This window comes from Gasterosteus aculeatus, chromosome X (assembly GCF_964276395.1).
Source record: "Gasterosteus aculeatus chromosome X, fGasAcu3.hap1.1, whole genome shotgun sequence".
NCBI classification, from domain to species: domain Eukaryota; kingdom Metazoa; phylum Chordata; class Actinopteri; order Perciformes; family Gasterosteidae; genus Gasterosteus; species Gasterosteus aculeatus.
This window is the reverse complement of record NC_135698.1, coordinates 7,966,133-7,981,445: the sequence shown is the minus strand read 5'-3', so window position 1 is coordinate 7,981,445 and position 15,313 is coordinate 7,966,133. Positions and strand designations below refer to the sequence as shown.

At 45.9% G+C, this 15,313-nt stretch overlaps 1 protein-coding gene across 1 annotated transcript in view; it reads right to left on the bottom strand.

The window, feature by feature from the left end:
- The window catches only part of LOC120808970 (neural-cadherin), a 70,212-nt gene extending 57,931 nt beyond the window's left edge, over nt 1-12,281 (bottom strand). Inside the window, exon 1 of the mRNA XM_040162382.2 lies at nt 10,919-12,281. Within this exon, the coding sequence (XP_040018316.2) occupies nt 10,919-11,918 (1,000 nt within the window). The 5' untranslated portion in view covers nt 11,919-12,281. The remainder of the gene's footprint in view (nt 1-10,918) is intronic.
- Between the last annotated feature and the right edge of the window lie 3,032 nt (nt 12,282-15,313).

Genomic DNA, 15,313 nt, shown 5'->3' with positions numbered 1-15,313 from the left:
GTCTACTTTTTCTGCCTCCGCCTCTACTATTCTCTAAATGCCGCTTCCTGTGGCGACCCCCATCTCTCTTTCCGTCCTCGATTCCTCTCTCCATTTTCCTCTGAGCCGGTGATTGATGGGGGTTGTCCTGGAGCCCTTTCGATATCTTTCCATAGAAACACACACATATATATATATATACACACAGGCAAAGAAACAGCACCGCGTACGCAGCTCATACAGTCGGAGATGTCAACGCACACAAACACACACAGCTATAGACCCGGGCGAGGCAGAAGCAACAGAGGGAGGCGCACATATTTAATGGGAAAAGCAAGCAAACGGCGTACGTGTGAGACAGCATTAGTCTGTCGCTGAAACCAGAAGCCGGTTCGGTTGTTTGTTCAGCACGGCCGGGAGAGAGGCATTGTGGGAACACCCTTCCACTGACTCTAATTGTACAAAAAGGTGCAATAATGGGTTACACTGACCTTCTGATTACTGCGGATGTATTTCTACAGTTGATTGTTATGGAGAAGCAGAATCTGACAGTGTTCCTCTAATGGTAATGAACAAAGAAGAAATCAAATTGAGCATTGTCTGCGTTGCACACACACACACACACACATGTGCAGTAATTCAGCATGTGACCTGGCTTATTGGTAATGGGTGAAGAGGCGGGGAGGATGGGGATAAAGTCCTCATTTGGATATCTAATCCAGCGAGCAGCCTGTCCTCTGAGGACCATCATCTGCCGTCATTACCGGCAAGATTAAACGAGATCAATGTTTATCACCCACTGTGAAAACCAAGTGTTAAACTCCCCCCACCCCATCACAGTTTGTCACACCGTCTGCTATCTGAGCCACGCTAGAAAAACTGAAATCTGTGATTACGCCTGACATATGCAAAGACCAATGTTAACTTTAATGCCCCCAAATCTGTAATAATGGTCACAGATTGACATTGGGTGAACATGATCGCATATTAACATCTTTTTTTTAGTAAGTAATGCTCCATCAGCAGGATTTACTGTAAATACACGGGGAGCTCAATCCAAATGTTAAAAATGTTCAACCTCATCGCTGTCTATCTCAGAGACGGATACAGTGTGAAAAATATACCGTCGGTTCATGCTGATGTTCTCTGTGTCACGCAGCTACAAAGTCTGTTGTTCTTCCAGCAGCCGGCGGGATAATTCAGTGAGCGTTTGGGGAAGAACTTCAGAGTGGTTCTTTAGCTCCGGTAGCTGTGGGCCACAGCGCCACTCAAACGCTTCTGCTGGATGATGTGGAAAAATAGGTCATTTCATACCTCAATAATGATTTGTATCACAGCACGGCAGCGTTTCTACGAATTATAAATAATTATAAATAAAGTCTATGAAATAAAGTTGGGGTGAAGCCGATTTTTGTGTATACTTTATCTACTGTTTGTAAAACACTAATAATCGTTTTATTTTAGTGGGAAATCAGATAAAGTGCTAAGATTTTCTGAGACATTCGTCATCATCAATCTAGACAACGTAATCATGTATTTAGATATTTTAATATATCATTTTATCACAATATGACTCACCAGCCCTTCAGGTAAGTCTTAGTTTCAGTGGGATGTGTGTTTTAGAACGAGGTTAACAACGCTATCAGGCCCGTCTCGATTCAGAGAAGTCATTTAGAATGTGTACGGTTGTATTTTTCTATTTACCTCTATCTATTTACAAAAAAAAAGAAAAAAAAAAAAAAGCAAGAGAGCTTGGTAATCGCCACGCGCAATGCATCCTCCTGCTTCTATGAGCGGGCGACCGCTTCAATTATTTCTCGAGTGGATTACATTTATCATCAGCATGATTTGGACATCCACACAAAAAAGGTGGCAAATGGCCGAGTGACTCATTCGCAACTACGAGCGCTCGGTTGTTCATGTGGCTTATTCTCAATTTTAGGGTCTGGAAGATGCAGCCGTTTCTCTTTCAGCGACATCCATCAAAACCAAGTTAACGTGCATTCAAACAATTGATTATTGAAACGACATGATTTAATAGAAGCTGTGGTGTCGGGCGGAAAGGGCGAGAGTAATTATGGGTGAAAAATGACGTCTACGCAAGCTCTGGTTTTTAATCTTTTCCTTTTGTTTCCTTTGGAGTAAAAGGGCTTCTGAGGCCTGCTGCACACACTGCGCACTCAGTTCCACTTCTTGATCCTTAATGTGTGGCATCGGCGCGTGCCTATGTGTTTCCACGGCGAGGCTAACGACGCGGCGGCATCCCTGTCCCCGGTCTCCTCAGCGCATCATAAGACCGCAGAGACCATATGGTCTGATTAGTCTGCAGAATTAAGCCCTGCGCTGTCGAGGCAGAGAGGATGATAGGGGAGAAAGCCGTCTACGTTCACTGGTTCAGATGAGAACGCACACAAATTGGTAGCTAGAGAAAGAGAGAAAGAAAAAAAAAAGAAGAAGGGAGAAGCACTCGCACAGAACAGAAGAAAAGCTTGCGATAAACAGCCTGTGAGCACAAACAAAAACTGTAATTCCTCCTTTTTTCCGTTTTACATCCCCTGTTTTCACATTTCTCCATACGTGTCAATCTCACGCGCGCACAAACAAACTCAGAGTCATGTTTAAAAACGGCCAATACAGCCCATGCTCTGTGCTGGAGGCCCATTAGACCTGAGAGGCACTACATTTTCTCTGCATCCAAAGCACCTGCTCCTGTAATAAGTCATCCTCTGGCTGTGATGGAGTTGTAGACCGTCTCCCTGTTTCCTGCCAATTGATTAGACAAGTGAACCGTGAGATGGACGTCGTCCTCAAGCACATTTTCAGAACTGAGCTGCGGTCCTCTTTGCTCCTTGAGAGCCTTTCTTTTTGCCAGCTGGAAGCGTCTTGTTCTTCTTCGTTTCAGCGTCTCTCTCGCACTCTCTTTGAATGACAGTCATTCTCATCTTTTCAACAAAAGCCACACGTACACTCTGCAAATTGGTGTTGTGCAATTACTGACATTTCTGCAATTTCTGCAATTTGCGCGCTTTCCTCCGAAGCAAAGTTCAGGCCGTGTCAAAACATATCACTGAGCAGCTTGGCCAGCCATGTGATTTTTTTCTTTTTTCTTTTACAGCATTAAAAACCTCCTTGTTCACAGTTCACCCAGCAAAGCTTTGAACGTTGTCTGTGTCCTGCGTGTTTATCAGTGCCTCGTTTGGGCCACCGAGAGCAAAGCTGCAACCATTGTTATGCTCACTTAATTGGACCTTTGGGTACAAAAGGTTGAGAAATTCACCACCAAATAGATAAATAAGCACAAGCATTGAATTCCCATGACGTATCCCAGCGGCAGCTCCAATTTCCCCGTGTTCATTCTAGCGGTCTTGTCTGTAAGGCTGATTCATTAGAGGGCTTCGGGATAGTTCTATCAGCCGTCGGACTCAATCCAACTCCTACCTATCCGCGAGTTTGTAAACAGTCAGCAACAGTCACAGGCTGCTTCTGCTACGTATACATTGTTGTTAAAAGTGAAGTTTTGTCGCTGGGAGCAAAGCAGTTCCAGGTTTATCCACAGCACAAAATCAATTCAGCGTTTTGGAAGAAGCCACCGAGAGGTTATCCGTCATGCAAAGGTGGAGCCAAAAGATCGTTTTAAATGGACGGGAAAATGGCAGGTGTGGAGGGGGACAGTCAGTGAAATAAACTGTCACCGCGTTGAACGAATGATTCCAGATTTGGCAAACACAATAGCAGGAAGACTAAATTGCATCATGGAACCCTCAAACCTTTGTCTCCCACTAAGTTGGTGTCAGCACATCATGGATTAGATTTATAAAAAAAATAAAAAATCTCGGTCGGCAATAAGCTCATTCTACAATGTCCAAGCCGTCCTCATTTATCACACAGGTGGGAAGCAGGTTGCATTCTGGGACTGTGTGCTGCTGGGGGGTCATTCCTGACAGCGACTGCCTCCGTGTGCACGGCAGCCGCGAGTTGACAACGCCTGTGGTAATGGGCATCAATAATGCAGCCCCTTGGCCAAATAAAAACTCTGTGTCCTCAGAGCGCCGGGCCTCATGCAGCGCTCACGTCTCCCACCGCACCGCACACAACATTCCTAATTCATATTGGTCGACTGTTGAGGATTTCCGCTTTAACGAGAAATGCATAGCATGTGCAGTATACACCGTGCGCTCATTTCACTTCTTCCGATGCATAATTATTAGGGGTGTAACGATTCATTTTAACAACGATTCGATTCGAATCGCGATCCATGGTTGCCGATTCGATTCATAGACGATCTGGGTTAATTTAGAACGATTCGATTCGATTCCATTCAGTGACTTGAAATCGATTCAGTAACTTTACTGGACAGTGCAGGCAAAGTTTCTGAGATCCCTGTTGTTTATTTGAATCAAGTGCCATTTTCAATGTAAATATTACACAATAATTACAACGTTTTTATTTGGCTTCTACATATTCTACAAACAGCGACCGACTTATTTAGAACACCTCCGTGTTTGCAAAAGCCAAAATGTTTCCACTCGCTGGATCGATAAGTTGGTTTGTAAATGTCTCGCTCGCAGTCGTCTCCTCCACGCTGTGTTTTGTTGTTGTTCTGAGTTTCGCGCGGCTGCCGCTGCGTACTGATGACGTCACAGACAGGCAGACTGAATCCAGTAACGTTTAACGTGTCTAAAGTGCTAAAAAACGAACGAACAAACAAATACACATCCACACCGTTTTTGTATTTAAATCCAACGTGTAGTTTCCAAGTATCGATACAATCGATTATGTACCATTTCAATTGATTTATAATCGATATATGTCGTCCGGAATGCCGATTTGCGGAGCACAGATCGATTTAGTTGGATCGCAGGAATATAAATCAATTACTCTATTCAGTGAATGAATTGTTACACCCCTAATAATTATGTTGTCCTGCTCAGACATCAGCGCAGACACACAAATCCCCCCGTTTACGTTGTGATCATTATAACGTCTTGATCAAAATTGGCGTTCATCCTCTATTGGTGTGTATTCATTGAGTCGCGGCAGGTTTCGCCGAGTGGGACGTTTTTGGAGACGCAAAGTCCCACGAAGGTGTGGGGCTCGGGGCGTCATCAAAACGTCCACACATGCCACGCTGTTTCACCAAGAAACACGTTATTGGTATAACCATGACAACAAAGGTCATCAAACCATAGAGTGGGTAGCAGCTGGCGGCCTCTAGTGGTAAGGTTACAGATTACGCCCAGCTCAAATCACCCGGGTGCCAAACGCGTAGAAAAGCTTACACAAAAACACGGAAGGAGACGGCGCTCTCTGTGCTGTGAATGTCCGCTTCTTCCCCTCAACTGAGCGTCGTCATCAGTTACTTGTAACGCTTACGAAATAACTTTTAATAACTCAAAGATCTGCCTGGAAGGGAGCAAGCACAGCAGAGCAGAGCAGAGCAGAGCAGGAGAACATCTAGACGCAACGATCGAGGTCTCCGGGTAAGTCGAGAATGACAAACAAACTCGACAAGGGACACACGTGGTTGAAGTACACTGGGCAGGTGCAGGTGATTGGACACAGGTGGGAACAATTAGGGGGGGAGGCGACGCAATCACAAGGGAGGGAGAAACACACCGGGTGAGAAAGTGAAGTTACTCCGTGGACACGAAAGGCAGGAAAATAGGACAAAGACAAACCAACCCTGTGACATATTGTTGCCCCGCTGATAGTGGGGACAGACATGGTCGAGGTGTCACTATATATAACAATGATCCCAGCCAGCTCTAACTTTAAAAATGTCTCCATCCGCCGCCATAACTTAACGTATTGTTCTGGGTAAGAACACACAGTGTTCTCTTACTATCGCTCCATCTCTTTCTCTCTGCACGCCCCTTCTAAAGGGCAGGTCATACTTTTTTCTCGTACCCCCCCCCGCCCCCCCATTTACCCCCCAACCACCTTCAGACACATCCTAGTACACATTGCCCTTTTCACATTTGTACAATACGGTATTGTATTTTTCCCAAGTCCTATGCCCTGTAGCTACCCAGAGCACACAAACACCACCCTTATCCCTCCCCATGCCACCCAAATAGTTTCTCACTTTCTGCCCTCTAACCGTTGGACAATTATGTTTCACCAAGATGACCTCTCATCAGCGGTGCACAACTCCCTGCCTCTGATCTGGCTGCCCTTTACTTATCTTCAGTGAAGCTCGTAGGCACACAGGGGGAAAAACAATCTCACACAGACATGCAGTTACACGCTCCCTCCATCTTTTTCTTCCTCCATCCTTCCCCTGCTTTTCTCACCCATTTCCACCTTTGCCTCGCTCGACCTTCTTGACCTTAAGGCCACGCTCCGTGTCCGTGCCCCCAGCCTTGCAGCTTTTCCTGACCCCGTTGTGCCCTGATATTAGTCCCTTGGACCCGCTTTGAATATCTCCTCTGCATTTTCAGGAGAGCTGTTTTCCTTCCTCTCCCAGCTCTCTGAGCTTAATCCCATCTTAAAAAAAGAAACTGTGACACACACACACACACGCTCTCCCCTTTCCTCCTACATGGCGTCAGATACATACTGGCGCTATAGAGAAGAGAGGGCTGCAGGGATGTTGCTTAGACACGTCCATTTGATATCTGAGAACCACAGAGCAGAGATATAATGCTGCAGGCATGTTACAGCTTCACAGCATGTTGTCAGGCAACAAATCTGAGAAGCTCCGCTCCAGGGAATCTGGCTACTAAAAGGACAATGATAACATTTAACACCAACACAGAGTAGTGCAAACACAGACAGATTTGCACAATTGTACATGTGAAAAAAAATGTCTTGTGCGTAGACACATGCAACCACATGCGCACATTCTCACAATAATAGAGCATAATCAGCACAGCCATTCTGACTAAATTGAATAAATGCAGACAGCCTTTTGTAAAAATTGTTTTCCACTTAAACAAACATCTCCGCAGTCGCAAATTACAAACAAAAATTAGATTGGGTCTCTCCTTAATTCAGTTCACATCATAAGAGGAGTATGCAAATATAGTAGTGGTGGTGTGTGTGTGTGTGAGGGGGGGGGGGGGGGGGGTTAAAAAAAGGAGTATGAAAGGGTAAATTGGATTAAAGACAGCATGAAGCTAGATGCTGATTACGAAACGGGAAAAAGAGGAGAGAGTAGGACGGAGAGAGAGCAGAGTACGAAGGAGCTGAGAGCGAGGTGATTGCGGCGAGCTGCCTGCCACCCGACCCACAGGTACCTAAGGAGAGGGGGGGGGGAAACCACCACAACACCCCCAACTCCAACTTCCCCAAAGACCGCACCGCTTATTCGGCACCGTCAAATAACATTAAGAGATCCCAACTCAGGTGTGAAGAAAAGGATTTTTCGGGTGGGACGAGCTAAAGATCTAAAATAAATCCCGCACCGATGAAAATCTAAACTGACGTCCTCTGTGGGCCGGTGGAAATCCTGTAGAGGGAAGGCTGTCGAGGTCCCTCACTCGCTCTCCTCAGAATCAACACCACGTAACCGGTTTCTGTGAGTTGTGAGTCATGGCCTACTTCTATTACTTTTCCCCCTTCGTATATCGCTGGTTTGATACACAAAGGCTATGTCAGAAAAATAGCACTTCATTTTTTTTTTCCTCTGGGGATTCTTGGTGCACTGAATACGGATTAGCAGGTAAATATTTCTCCAACGTTGCCAGCGGATCTACACGAGGAGAAAGGAGGAAGTCTTCCACAAGCTGGATAGTTTGACAGAATCTGATGCATGAGTGAGAGAAACATTATCAAAGCTTGTCAGGGGTCATAAAATCCTGTATATGCACATAAAGTAAAGTCCTTATTAGACCTCCCCAAAGTGTTTTATTATGATCTTTAACAATGCTCCATACATACATACTGTGTATTCTAATGATGAGTTACAAAACCTCATTTTCTGATTATGTAAAAGTGTTTGGAGCTCAGGAATGATTAAAAGATAAGAGATTAACTGAAAAGGTTTTTCTGCTTTTTTGCGAAAAGAAAAAGTAATTCCTAACTTTGAGGGTGTGATTAAAAAGTAAGTGATGTAATCAATCACAGCGCAGTAATAGTAATATATGTTATATAAGAATATTTCTCCAGGAATGGGAGAGAGTAAAGAAGCAATGTCATTGGTCACACTGAGCGGCTGTACGGCACAATATGTCGCACAATTACATTAAACATTCAATTTCTGCAGAAAATGGCGGCCATGATGATGACAAATCATATCAGACAGGAGCAGATTTGAGTGATATGGTGAATTATCTCGGTTCTATGAGAAGTAACCACATTTGGCGGATGAAGGCCTCTGTATCTTTTTACAAATGGAAAACAAACTGTGAAATTCATGGATAAATTGTGAGTAAACTACCGTGTCACTCTGTACTGATAGCAAGACAGCTTGGAAGAATTGAGCCCATTATAACCTTATTATCTAACATGTATTCAAATAAAAACCTTTCAATGTGTTTTTTCTTTTTAATATAAATACAACAGACTACAGAGACGCCTCAGTGCTCAAACAAATCACATCTTAGAGGCGCCGGGGGAGGATGAGTTTTCGGTAAGCATATTTCCTCTCAGGTAAGTACGTCAATGAGGACGGACCCCATACTGAGCGTAATCCAGTGTTGCTGTTCTACGTTCTCCTTATCTGCAGCCTGCCAGAATAATTTATCAATTTATGTCAAACTACACTTTTTAATCTGCATTTGAACATTAAAAAGAAACGCTCTTTTGATGGCACTAATCAAAACGATGTACCCACTGCAAACTTATTAGCATAAGAAAGCCCCGCACCGCTGGGATTTGCATTTCATCCCCACATTAACCAGCTAATGAACACATTCACTTCACATTTAGCAAATCTACATCCACCAGTTAAGAACCACAGTGATCTTTCCCACACACCGACTGTGACGGCCGTGTTTGCATTCTCCAGGAGAGTATAAACATTAAGAGGTTGATCCCAAATCCATAAGGAATACATTTCCATACGGGAAAGTCCACAAGGCTGTAGCCTACAGCTGTAGAGGAAGACAATGAAGAGCTAGATTTTCCCTTGGTACTGGTACATTTGTGTTAGCATTAAAGTGGCGGTGTCCAGCAGATGTGAGAAGAAAATTAAGAATAAAAAAGATCAAAGGCCGACAAATAGACTATCTGCACTATTAGAATGTCGCATGCAGCACCGGTCTCTGAGAGGTATTATTTCAACTCTGGTTCTGGCTTTTGAGGACGCGGTTTGTAAAGTCGTGGCTCCGGATTTTGTGAGAGTGTGCCTATTATTTGGTCCACCCCCCAGTATGTGAATAATATATCAAATGCTGTTGTGAATAGCACTGGATGCCAGCGACATGAATATTCTTTGAACTGCTGGCAGACTGCCGTCTGACTGAGGTTTCTGTTTGACATGCAGCAGGTGACTGTCAGCACCGCGGACAGCTCGGTGCTACACAGAGTCCACGGTAGGGAAATTAGTTGAGAGGATACAACACATGGGGCCCTATTAAAACTGTTGTTATCGTGCCCGGGGTCAATATTAGTGTGACTGTGTAGTCTCACACACGCATACAAAACATACACCTACAGAGACTCACGTAAGCATATTGCTCATTATTTCCTCTCACTCTGTCTAGGAAGTCCTTTATCTATTGAACTGGACACCGGATTTGTCGCAACACCACAAGCACGGCGAGAAGAAGATTCACCAGAGATATCAGAGTTGAAGACAGCTAAAATGGGCTCATTCATTTAGAGGGATTGGGAGGGAGTCCAGCAGCAGAAAGGCCGGGTGCCCCCGGACTCGCGTCGGGACTCCATCTGGATAGCTGAAGTTAAAGGATGAAGAACACGCTGTGTCCTTTGATCGGGAGAGGAGGGTTTTTTTCGCAGGTGCTAGAGAGCTAAAATGGTGGAAGGTAGATCTGAATATTTGTCAGGCTTTGAGTAGCTGCTTTCTGTTACGCATCTGTGCAGGAGAGAAAGTGAAAAACAGACTGTTCTGACTATTTGTTTCGCTCTCTGCAAAAACCTCCAGCCAGCGCATTGCAAAAAGTGTCCCAATCAGGCTTTGCAATTACCATCCAGAGCATTCAGCGCAACGCAAGAGCGGCAGGCCATTCAAATGAAAAACACCACACACTGTTTTCTGCAATTAAAAAGCAAATCATTTGTAGCCATTGTTTTTGTTTTCTCATCTTTAAGAAGTCTGACTTTTGGAGGAGGAAAAATCAAACTTGAACTGTTGATATACGCACTGGTTTCACCTTTCCTCCAAGAATTCGAGAGGTTGCCCTGCATTGGCAATGCTGCTTGAAATCCCTGGGACTAGAGAGTGAATGAGAGGGGGATTAGAGGGGTAATACCAGTAGATGAGAGGGATCGAGGGTCGCAGGGGTTTGCCACTCTGCGAGGATTAGCTCTGAAAACAACTTTGCAGTCGCAAACTCTGTCAATCAAGGATGTTGCTGCAACCGGTTCACAAGGACCACTAAACACAAACTGAAAAAAACATGTTCCCCCTGCTACAAATGAGCTTTTAATATTCAGTGATAATTGAAATATGCACATCTTTAAAGACTGGACAAAAAATAAATGCTCATTTTTGTTTTGTTGATTCGTGAATTGCATTGTTTGAGCTGATATTTCCGATTTGCAGTGATGACAATGAGGCACACTTGTGGAATGAGCCCTTGCTGTAGACACCGGCGGCCTTGTATGGATGTGATGGATATGTCAGGCCTGCTGAAAGGGGCTCCGCTGATAACTGGGGATGTGTCCAGATGGCACAACAGCTTTACCATGATGTGCAGCAGTGCCATTAAAATAGGGCATCATCCCCCACAATCCAAATAACTCCTGGGTAAAGAAGGGGGCGGAGGAGGGGGGATGGGGGGGGGGGGGCACTTAAGTGAGGAATAATACACACCTCGTTTATCCTGAATCTTAACATTGAGCTCCAGGAAAGGATCTGTCTCGCGATCCAGCCTCCTGCTTATCATGATATCTCCACTGTCGCGCCCCACGGTGACCGGGGAGCTCTCTGGCTCCGGGTAAACCACCTCGAAGGCGGCTGACGCGAACCTGGTGGGACTTAGGCTCGTTATGACCGAGCCGATGCTGGCGTCTTCGGACACGTTGAGGGAAACCACCGTGCCGGGGTCAAGTAAAGCCCTCGGAGGCCGGCCTCCCCTTCCCGGTGCCGCCAGTTCAGCGGGACGCGTCGCCCACCGCTGTGGAGCGACGGTCACCAGGACACCTTGACTGGTCAGCGGGGGCCACCCGTGATCTCTGGCAAACACATAGAATGTGACTTTAGAGGGGAGCCCCAGCAGCGAGTCAACCAGCAGGACTTCCCCCGTTTTCGGAACCACGTAGAAACTGCCATTTCTGGGGATGGACATGTACGTCAACTCCGCGTTGTTGCCGCTGTCCGTGTCGACAGCCTCCAGCCTGTACACCGCGCTGCGCAGGGCCGTGGTGTCGTCTAAAGTGATGTGAACGGCGTCCGCGCCGCGAAAGGTCGGCGCGTGGTCGTTGGCGTCCAGGACGTCCACTTTTACCGACGCGACCTCGAAGACGGCGGACTCCGACGCGCGGGTCCGGCAACACAGACCGAGGCTCAGCAGGTAAACGGAGCGAGCCTCTCGGTCCAAAACCCTGGAAGTTTTGAGCATTACATTTCCCAGCTTGTGGTGCGCCAAGGCGCGGAAATCGTCGCTGCCGTTTCCGTACAGTTCGAAGCGCATGCCGGAGACTGGGCACCATTTTTGCGCGTTGATGCGCCTCACCGGGATGCTCAGTCCGCTGACTTTGGAAGCCGCCGGGGAGTTCTCAAAAATGTGCCCGTGAAAGAAAGGCAGTCTCTCCCGCGCGTGATGTCCACCGGCCGGCGTCAGGAGGCAGCATAACAAAACACCCCAAATCATTCTCGCGGCAAGTTATGTGCACCTCGGGGGGGGTTGGCAGAAAACCATTAAAAACGAAAAGAGAAACACGTGAAAAACGTTTCCTTCACGGTTATGGTCCTTCCTGGAGTCCACCATCACCCCTCGCTCAATTTGAGAGAGATCCGCGCGCTGTTTCCGCGCCGCACGGCCGCGTGCAAGGCGGCTTGCACTCGTATCCCGCGTTCAGCACCAAAGCGCCCGGACAGCGCCAAGCGCGGGGGCGTGGCGGCGCACGGGGGACGGTGCTCCTTGGCGAACCCCACCCCTGCGCGCCAGGCCGGGGGAGGGTCTCTCCAGCCTTCGAACCTATGTGCGCGCAGCCGGCTGAGCCTGTGCACACGCAGCGAGAGCCTCTCCAGCTGCGGAGCGCCGCCCGCCACAGATCCGCACTCAGGGGGACGAAATGTTGACGGAGAGAAAATCCCTTATCCTCCCTGACGGGAGAAGAGTCGCGTAAACACATCGGCTGTCACTCATTCCGACGCGCTGTCTGGGAATACTGGATCCGGTGAAGCAGTTAGGACTGCCTTGCTCAAGCGCACTTAGTTGTTGTTGTTGGAGGAGGAGGACACGCTGGTGCCCTGCATCTGTCAACGACCTGAATCCCTCTTTAAACTTTATAGTTTATTCTTTCGATGCTCTGCATGTATGCATGCACATGTTCAGCCACGTTTCACATTGTCTGAAAAAAACAACAACGGAAAGCTATAAGAATGCACGAATTTCAATGCAATTTGCCGTGTAAACAGGAGGATTTAAGACAGCCTGCGTGGCTCCACTCGTCTTTGCAGGCAGTGTTATGTGCACACCAGTTCACATTAAAATTGTCTCCCTGATTGCTCTCACTTTTCCTTCCCACTCTGCTAGGCAAGCCGAGCACCCAGAACACTCTAAACCTAATCAGTAGGTGTCTGCCGCTAATTCCCACAGACCAAACACTTCCAATTCCCCCTCACTTCTCTGACATGTCAGAAGACTAAATATTACACAGACTGCCAGAATAATATGAATTGTCAAAAGATGGAGGAAATAATGGGCCGGAGGGAACGGCTGTAGACACTGTGTCTCCCATGTCATGTCATGTCTTTACCTTACACGTGCATGGATCAATATTCACATTAAAGGTAGGCTGGACCGGTAATGTAATGCTAAACCTCAGCTCGTATATTGGTTACATCTATATTCAGCTTGGAAACTCATCAAAGCTCCTGTTCAACAATCCTTATCAATTTGCAACCCCAATCCATCACTGCAATTTTGCCCAAAACCACTCTGTTCTTTCCAGGCAATAACTCCGCTAACTGGCGGTGAGCCCCCAGACAATTTTGTATCACAGCCTGCAGCTGGAGCACAAAGCTCATATCGGTTGATCACTTACATGGTGCGAGCAAGCTGTGGGCCGTGTCCCCGCAACACATGAGCTACGCCCACTGGTGTTTTCACCTTCCGGGGAAGACATTTTTAAGATATGTTAAAACAGCCGTATACCACTTTACGGCAGGGAGGGTAAGTGACCAAATGTAACATTTAAAAATGAAATTGTGAAATCTAAAATGAGACTGTTTGATCAGTCTGAGGGGACCCCGCGTCCTTCATTCTGCTCTGTAACTTCTCTTTGAACTTCCTAAGTGCTTTCATGAATGCAAATCGAATCCTGCCTTTTATCGTGTTGTCTCACATGGTGAAATTCAGCGTGACCGCCAGCATGGGAGATAGCTGTGGCAAAGGCTAATTCAATCACGGGGGCCAGGCCAGAGTGTGAAGGATAGTTTACTTGAGCGTTGCAGCAGTCATCCACTGAGATGAAACACCACATGAAAAAAAAACAAAGCTGTAATGAATTATTATCTTTTTTTTTATATCACGAAACATCCTCATCATCCATCTTCTCCAACAGATAACTAAAAGAGCTGCAGGGCATTAAAGGAAGAAAAAAAAAACATCTAACTGAAGAAAGTAGCCTAGCGACTGCTTACTTAATGAATAACTGACCCAATCCGTTGTCTTCACTCAAACAGAGGCAGACAAAGGGGACAATATTGAGGCCTTGTAGCATTTAAATTCTACCTTTGCTTCTGTGCTCCCTCGAGACAAAAGGATGACGGGAAAGCAGCTTCTGTGAGTTGCAGGTTGTCGATCAACCTTCCTGTATGCTGAAGGGGGAGGGGGGGGGGGTGCACAAACAAAAAACTGGCAATGATGGAAGGTATTGTTAAGAGGAATTGGCACTCGCATCAGTTAATAGGCCGTTTATGCTACAGTGACGGTGGAGTGTTTACAATAGACCGTTCAGCAAAAGTCAATGAAATAATTACCTCGTATACAGGCAGGTTTGTTAAAGAAGGACAGGGCAATTAACATGGATGACTAAGCATGTAGCTCTCTGGTTGATATTCATCTGTGAACACGTATAGTGATCATTTATGGAAAGCTTAAACCTCCCGCTCCCTCCTGATGAGTTGCAGAGAGACATTTCCTGAAACAAAATGACAGCTCTGTAGTGCCTTTTATTGCAGCGTTGTATACGAGCCCCTCGGGACACCTTCTCCCATCACAACCTGACGGCGAAACGCATTAAGAGGAGGTACAAGAATATAAAGACATTTCCCTAATGCATGAGCTATGGCTAATTAGATTTGATCTGTGATCCCCTTTAGGCTCATACCACCAACTGCAGCATTTAAGCTGTGCTGTATAAACCCAAACTGTTTATAAACAGGTATTAATTATGGAGCACCGTGTGAAACAAGGTTAAGAATTTCCCTTTGCTATTAATAATGCAATAGAGGTACAATCTCTTTTTTGAAAATGTCAGTTTGCCCAAAAAAACAAAAAAAAACTTCTAGCAATTGTTTCTTTAGCCTTTTCCTAAGAATGCCACATCTAATGAGAGTGGACGTCTGAGAAAGAGCGGCCACTTTGAAGCAAAATCAAAAAATAATTGAATGTTTAATGCATGTCCTGTTGTTATGACGGAATCAAGACCACGTTGTTGTCTGAAGAGCGATTTATCATATTGTGATTGTGATTGGGGAGCCTGGGGTTTGCCACAGAGATTAGAACATTAATAAATGTTCATTGATTTGAACAATTACTTACTTTCTACCGGCAGTTCATAAGATTATTCATAAGGCCAAAGACACAGGAGATGATCATCGAAAAATAAAATAAAATGAAAGATCAGCACAGCTTGGCGTCTCTCTGCTGCTCTCACAATCTAAGGGGTGAGATATTTGTCGTTATTCGTCGAAGGCGGTGATGATCTTCTCGTTGAAACACAGTTTAGCGAGTGAGAACAAACTCACAATGAATCTCCTCTATACTTCTCTCAGTCAATTATCCCAGCAAGCCATTAGGCGGGTTCCCATTACTCG